The sequence below is a fragment of the Limulus polyphemus genome, unplaced genomic scaffold (assembly GCF_000517525.1).
Source record: "Limulus polyphemus unplaced genomic scaffold, Limulus_polyphemus-2.1.2 Scaffold405, whole genome shotgun sequence".
Lineage (NCBI taxonomy): Eukaryota > Metazoa > Arthropoda > Merostomata > Xiphosura > Limulidae > Limulus > Limulus polyphemus.
Window position 1 is genome coordinate 216,382 of NW_013666015.1, and position 8,270 is coordinate 224,651.

At 32.9% G+C, this 8,270-nt stretch overlaps 1 protein-coding gene across 1 annotated transcript in view; it reads left to right on the forward strand.

The window, feature by feature from the left end:
- Nucleotides 1-2,399, forward strand: part of LOC106458020 (tachykinin-like peptides receptor 99D) — a 56,218-nt gene extending 53,819 nt beyond the window's left edge. Inside the window, exon 5 of the mRNA XM_013917469.2 lies at nucleotides 932-2,399. Within this exon, the coding sequence (XP_013772923.1) occupies nucleotides 932-1,196 (265 nt within the window). The 3' untranslated portion in view covers nucleotides 1,197-2,399. The remainder of the gene's footprint in view (nucleotides 1-931) is intronic.
- The last annotated feature ends 5,871 nt before the right edge of the window (nucleotides 2,400-8,270 follow it).

Sequence of the window (8,270 nt, forward strand, 5' to 3'; positions counted from 1 at the left end):
CGTTGGTAAAGAGTAGCCCAAGAGTTGGCGGTGGGTGGTGATGACTAGCTGCCTTCCCTCTAGACTTACACTGCTAAATTAGGGACGGCTAGCGCAGATAGCCCTCGTGTAGCTTTGCGCGAAATTCAAAACAAACAGACAAACAATTTTCTACACAACCTAATTTGAATGTTGCTATATAAGAATAAAATATTTAGCCCTGCCATATACAGGGAGACAGGCTATTTTGATTAGAAATCAATTACAAAGGTTTTGTCATTGTGCTTACATGCCCTCAAGATAAAATAAGATGTAGTTACAAACCTGATTATACCATTTCTTCAGGTATAAGGATCGAAAACAGATCGTCAAACTTCTAATGTTGTATATAAATATATATACTTATACAAGTGTACTAAATGATATATTGGATCCACCACTAGGTGGTTAAAAGTTTGTAAACAAGAACATGAAAATTTAAGATCCACGTCACTTTCAGGCATCAAAAAAACGTGCGCTGAATGAGTGCAATGAACCTATAAGTAGCGGACAATTTAAAATCCTCGCAAAGCCAAACATGAAACAGAAACTGCTTATAAAAAAAAAGTATATTGATCAATAAACTTAATCCGGTATTGAATAAGTAAAACAGTGCATTTCGCTTACTATTTGTAAAACATTCCTTCATAGACACTTAATAAACCACATTTATTCTAATAGCCATATTTAAAATAATCATGTGCATAGATATTAGTATTTAAAAGTTTTATCAGCTTGCATTACTTTATCAGAAAAGAAAAGAACGTTTTCTATACGTAACGTTTAATTCCATAATTGTATTTACGGGATGAATACTATATTTTGTGTCAAAGGCTATGGTAAGAATTCTTGATTATTCAGAGACTTAGTATTTTATCGCATATGGTAAGAATGTTCTTATCCACTGTTGCAGGTTTCGTCAAGGATTCAAGAAAGTGTTTCTGATGTGCTTTTGTGCTAAAAAAACTAATTCCATGAGGCTGTATGAGCAGCGCCACCATGCGACTGGTCATTATAGTTGCTCAGAGCCTTATGCTTACACGAAGGTGACATTCAACGGAAACGCCAATGTTACTCTTCACACTGTCACTGAGACGCTGAATGGTAGTGGAAGCTTCAGTACTCCCATTCTTCCGCCAAAGCTCGTCGATAAGAAAGAAGAATTGTCAAACGTGTGATCTGATTAATTGATATTGCCGTTTTTACTTATTCTTACTTTATGCCTGAATCAAAAGACGTTCAAGTACTTGATGGAATTAGTTTGAGTAACCGTGTATTTTTTTCTCATTATAAAATAATTTAAAAGGTCTTGCGAATAAAATATGGTGCTGAAATGATGTTTTTTCAACTGAGAAGAATTGAATTATCTAGTTTGTAAGGAAAAAAAAATAGAATTCTTAAAGCAAAATTGTTAGACATATGAGCCATGTTGCCGATGGATCGTTCAGTTTTGTGGATAAGTAACTGAGAGAATAAATTGATGTGTATGAATGAGAATCTCTAGTTCTATCTTTTTCAAATCTTATTCTCGTCTTCTGTAAGATTCATTCAAACTCTGTAGTCTGGAGATGCGTGAATGTACTCGTCAACATCAAATGCCCTGAAAAACAAGTAATGATCAAGATGATTTTAGTCCTGAAATCTGAATCGGTTATGCGTGAAAATGGTGGATTCTGTGTGTGTGTGTGTGTTTGCTTTTTGGAGGCTTAGAATCGAGTTAAAACGTTTTATTGGATAAAAAAAGTTCTATCGAAACATTAAAAGGGTTATTTGAGCTTTATTAATCGACGTTGTATAGTTATTTATATTGTGTTTATTTAAAGAAGACTGCATGGAGAATTACTAAATTAAAGTTTCTCGTGAAACACCTATCCGAAATGTAATGAATATAATGTTACACATCCTGCATCAGAATGTGGCTCGTGTTTCATTCTCAATTTACGTAGCCCCCGATGGCTCAATAGCAAGTCTGAAGGATTACAGCGCTAATTATCGGGTTTCGATACCCCCTTTGAGCACACCACAGATAGACCATTGTGTAGGTTTGTGCTTAACAAAACATAAGCTCAATTCACGTAAAAGTTTTAGTATACCAGTGTGGAATAATCAGGATAAAGCAAGATACTTAAGATTGAAATAACAAACTTAAATTAAGTCTGTGTAAACCGTTTTTCAGATGGGCTGAAGCTGTACAAATTTTTATTTCTATTAAAAGTTTTGTCTGAAAACAAAGCATATTTTTCTTTAATATTAACTTTATCAGATATTTGTTTAAACTGTTATATGGGTTGAAGTTGTGCAAACTGTTATTTGGATTAAAACTATTATCACATCCGAAAGGGATGTACCATCCCATGGTATTTAACAGTATTACTAAAAAAGTAACAATGACTGACATGGATTTAAAAAAAGTTTTTTCAAATAAACCGTAGTTAATTAATGCTATACATGCAAAAATAAATGTTTTCCTCAAATATTTCATTTTATAAATTGTTTTCAAGTAAATTTAACATCTATGATAATCATAAAATAAAATCGTTTACTTTATTGGAGTGAATTAATTTTATTCTTATTTTCATGTTTATTTCATTATCAAAAACATTCTTTCAAAATGTGGTCCATACGCATTATATAATGTTTTATTTTATTTAATGAAACATGAAAATATGTTTTTTGACTGTCAATCCATCTTCTTTTCATAACATTGTATATCAGGAGGTAATTTCTTTAGGAGCAAAAATAAAGGATATGACACCCACCCAGCCTACACTAATGGTTTGACTTGATACTGTTCTAGGTTATATCCCAAAAAAACTGCCCCAAAGGAGTTTGTGGTCGCAAGCTATGCTAACAGTTTTTGATCTAGCTCATTATATTACTGGAGTATATCTCCATTATATTGAGCAAATATCACATTTTGCAGTATCTGGGATGTATTGCCTTTTATCTTAGTCCCTACACATCTGTTATGCTATATATTTGTACTGTTATATTCGTATTAATAAACTCTAGGTAGAAGTATCAATGATATTATTGTTTTATGCCCCTAAGTAACAGTATTTCACTAACATGTATTAATTTTATCCGATAATAGAGTAATTTTCTAATTCATAGGCCATTACGATTGTACAGTATTGAAATGTTCTGGGGGTACAGGATTATGCTTTAACATTGTATCCTATACTATATAATAACATATGGTAAGGTTCGTGTGTTTGTTTTCTTATTGTTACTGTCTGAGTAAAATTTGCTGTAAACAATATTTATACATAATTTTTAATGGCATGTTATATAGTGTGATTTACAGTTTACAACATTTTACTTTACTACTGTGACAATGCAAGCTTAATTATTACATGTTCTAATAGGTATTATTAATATTTACAGTACTAAGCAAGTTTTCAAGCTAAGATGTATATTTAAGAAGAAAGTATCTGTTATAATAAAGTATTCCTTTCTGTGAACGATGTGTATCATTACTCATTCACCTCACCTCCCTGAAAATTTAATATTACTCTTTTCCGTTCGTATGCTCACATCTTTTGGTGGTATGGCTCAGTTGTAAGTTCCTGGTGATGGTCACTCATATTCATTTAGCGATTTGGCCAAGAAACATTGCAATCTCGTCACAGCTCCAACTGGTCATAACGGCCTCAGAAAGATTGATCAGTAGCTGACTAGTATAGAAACAATACGGTCAAAGCTGACGAATGCAATATAAATTCACCGCACCGAAACATCAATCCTCAAAAAGTTGGCAAAGTACAGTAGAAGCATAAAAAAAAAACATTAAGCTACTGAACAGCTGTGCTGGTTAGGAGGAGAGAGACTTCAATGAGAACTCATTGGTGGAGGACTCAGTGACTGTGGCTGTTTATGTCACAAAGAGTCATCGGGAAATCATCCATTGCTTTACATTAAACCATGAACAAACGAACACTAGACTCTTGCATCATACTGACAATGAATCACAAAACCATCACCAAAGCTTGTAAGTACCAGATACAGATGTTGCTAGATTATACACATTTCTTTATGTCATAAACTCGGCTGCAGAGAGCTATGGTTTCGCATAGGTGTCAAAGACAAGTACCGTATGTTCCTAACCGTAATGTATCAGAACACCTCGAAAGAGATATACACAGCACTACCAGTACTTCAGGTGGTCCGTGGTTGTGATTCAACCAGTTGTCTCTCTGGTATTGGTAAAAAAATGCTAGCTAATCATACTTCGCGATACATCCGTCCAAAAAATTTTAGACCGTATGAAAACAAAAGCAGACGTTGATGAAACTACGTTGAAAGCAGCCAAATGTTTGTAGATTATATATACCAACCAGAAATCTGGCATGGCTGCGGATGAGGTGCGATACTTGATATCCTGTAAGCAGACGTTGATGAAACTACGCTGAAAGCAGCCAAATGTTTGTAGATTATATACTACCAACAGAAATCTGGCATGGCTGCGGATGAGGTGCGATACTTGATATCCTGTCAGAAACGCCAACGGGATAAGGGCTTACTTCTTGCTAACCAGGGGTTTTCAAATGGATAAACTTTTTAAGATAGAATATCCATGAACATCCTTGGACAATAATGGGGTTAGAAATTATGTTCAATGTATAAATGATGAATGTATATATATGAAATGTATGACTATGTATATGAAGTTGAATGACTGGATGAAGTATTTTCTCAAAATGACCCTCTTTGACTAATAAATAGTTCCCGGAACAATACATTATTGTCTCCCCTAAAACAATGATTTATATTTCATTCGCATATACTGCTCCTACTGCGTAAAAAGACATCCACACAAGAAATATTACCACAGTTCAATTTCACTGACCACATTTCAATGTTCCTGAAGATTTGTTCGACTAAAATATGTATTCAAATCAAATTTGTAGTGGATGTTGTGCGAACCCATTTTGTAACCGGTCTCGTTCGTGGTCTACAGTATATTTTTAACCTTATTTTTGCTTTCAAAATTTTAGCCTCGTCGACATACAGTAGTCCGTTTCCTAGAGCACGTTTTCATTGGTTTAATATGTATGTGTGCATTTAATAATCTACAACACTGTGTAATTCATAATTAGATTACCAACAAAATGTGAGATCCGGGTTCGTACACGGAATACATTATTTCATTAAGATTTTGTTTGTTGTTTAGCACAAAGTTACACAAGAGGCTCTCTGTGTTATGACCATCACAGGTATCGAAACCCAAACTTTAGCGTTATAAATCCGAAGACTTACCGCATCGGTGGACATTTTATCAATAAATAATAAATAGTTTATAATCAGCAAACTGTTATTCAACGAAATTTCGACACGAAACTTTTACTATGTAAACAGATTTTTAAAAAGTTGTACAATGAACTAATATTGTGATGTCAAAGCATCATACAAGTGATAATCATATAATGAACCTTAATTCTTTATCAGAAAAATAAAGGAATAAACCCGTAAAAAGAATAAAAAAAAACTTGGAAACTTAGATATATGACCTGGAAAAAGATATTTTAAGATATTAAATAAGATGCAAATTGACTAGATTGAGTAGTTATAAAGAAGTATAAAAAGTGTCATGAAAGAGAAATTGTGTGTTATTAAAAATAACCCCGGAATTTAGAATCCATAAGAAGAAGTACACTGCTAGGTTTTGGCCGAAGCATTTTATTGGCGTGGCTGCCATCCAGTTATTTATATATAATCTTCGATATAGGATTCCATACAGATCCCAGCAACTGCGATTTCTAGTTCGTAAACAATATATTGAGAGCAAAATCTTGCAGAGAATAGTTTTGCAATGCTTGCTATAAGAATGGAGACATTGATGGTGTAGCATTAAAAGAGTATCGACAAGCAATTGGAATACGCCATGAGCCATATATTAACAAGCGTTGAGTACAGGATTTTTTTCCTAAAATTCTCCCGAAAAAAACTTTGATCAGCAACTCGTTTATCCTGCTTACGTTAGCTGAAGTCATTTGACACACGATGTCGTCACACAAACAATGGCGGTGCTCCTGTAACAATACAAACTCTAAGAATGGCACCTGTGTATAGTTAGAATTATTGTACAAATTTATATCGGATATGACTGGATCACTTGACTCTGATCACCGGGAAGACGCTATAGCTAATTAAACTACTGACTCTTATTAACGACGGTATGCGGCAGGATTATTAAGCTATAAAAAATAATGTTTTTGGTGGGAACTTGTAGCAATTTTCTCCCTTTTCATTCATCTTCTTTATGCCATGACATATATTATTAGCCAGTATTACAACCTAGAAACATTACTTGAAATGTTGTAACACCTTATGATTTTTCTAAGTTAGTTCAACTTGTTCCATTTTAAAAGTCCATAGTTTCAAAAACGTATCATTACAATACATAAACATATAGTTCAACTTGTTCCATTTTAAAAGTCCACAATTTCAAAAACGTATCATTACAGTACATAAACATAATGTCAGACTTTATATGTTGTAAGGTTGGTATAAGCTTGCATTTTATTGTTAGAGGAAAAGTTTTAAAATATTCAAAAGGTCTTAGCTTTAAGTTTGTATTCATAGTACCGACTTTACTGAATATTTATATATTACAATACTCCAAAAATGATTAAAAGTAAACAAAAATATAAATTTAAATATTTTTCTGTGCTTGTGTGTTTAATGGAATTGGAAGTTGTTGTTTTATTAAAATAACAACATAGTAATAAGTTCAGTTACCACAGTAAGACCATTTCGTGTTTCGAAGGATCAATTTTAAAAACTCCTTGTCTTTCGTTGTTAAGTGTTTTTTTTTTCTCCCATAATTTCATCTGGACAATAATCTTCCCTATGATGTTTCCGTTAGCTCGACCAACCTTCCATAATTTGCTCATTTTATGTATCAATGTATTAATAATAAACTTTTTCAATCCGTGTTTTCGTTGCAGAAATTATTGTTAAGCCTTATTATAAGACGATACCGCCACCTATAATGTGTACAAAAAATAAGTCATCGTAACTAACAAAATGTCCACCGGTGAGTAGGAGGTAAGTTTACGTATTTACAACGCTTAAATCTGGTGTTTAATTCCAGCAACGTACAGAGTGCAGATAGCCCATTTTCTAGCTTTGCGCTAACAAAACTATAACAACGTGCTAGCAAAATAAAATAACAAAATACTCAGAACTCTATTACTAAAACCCGCTGATCGTGATGATTAGAAATCCTTTGCAGTGAAATGTTGTCGTTTATTCCAGGAATTCAAGGTAAGTTTGTTTTTAATATTTTTTTAAAACTATATTTTCAAAGTGGTGATATAGATCATATGTAGTCTAAATGCTCTCTGAATAAAATGTTGAAAAAAACTATATATATTAATTTTATAACACAAAAATACTAAAAATTTGAATAAAAATTACTACACAAAAATACATAAAATTTTGATTAAAATTATTTTTTTATTTTTTCATAAAATAGCATTTGAGGGGGCATAAGGCATTAATAGCTTTATCTTTAAGGGATGGTCGCCGCTTAATTAGAAAGTTTCCCAAGACTGAAAACACTCTCTCACTTTCTGTTGAAGTTGGTTTGATTGTTTTTATTCCATATTTGAGTTTCTGCAAATTATCTGTTAGCTTTTCAGTCAACTCATTCATTCCAGTTTCCCTGTTGGAATATTTATTGTAATCCGGAGTCGAGGTCTTAGTTCTAAAATAAATCGGTTAGTAAAGCTTAAATCCTAAAATTTTAGAAACAAAATTTAAAGAATTATGATCAGTTGTGAGCTACGTCCCCTTTCTGCTTGTCTAGACATAGTTTGTGATCCTCTTTGTCCACGTCCGAATCTTCTTGAGACTCTTTTTTTTTTCTTCCACGTCCTCAACCATAATTACATTATTGTTTCTAACGTCTAAATTGGCACCATTATCTCTAACAAATCGTTCAAACTGTTTACTATCTGTTTACTACACGTTCCATTCCCTAACCACTAGATCTAGCAAAAACTCGATGCTCAATTTTATCGTCTGAATCTCCACTAAATCCACTAATTTTTATTAGTTTTCCAGGATATTTGTCTTCAGATTCTGAATTATTTTTAATAATTATTTGCATTTCTTAATCTAAAGACACAGAAGAAAAATGAGGATCGCGACTTGCACCGGGCTTCGCCATTTCGAAAAAAATCACACTCGCTTAAATATTTATCAACTGGAGCTAAAATTTCTAATTTCCAATTCAAACACTTTCC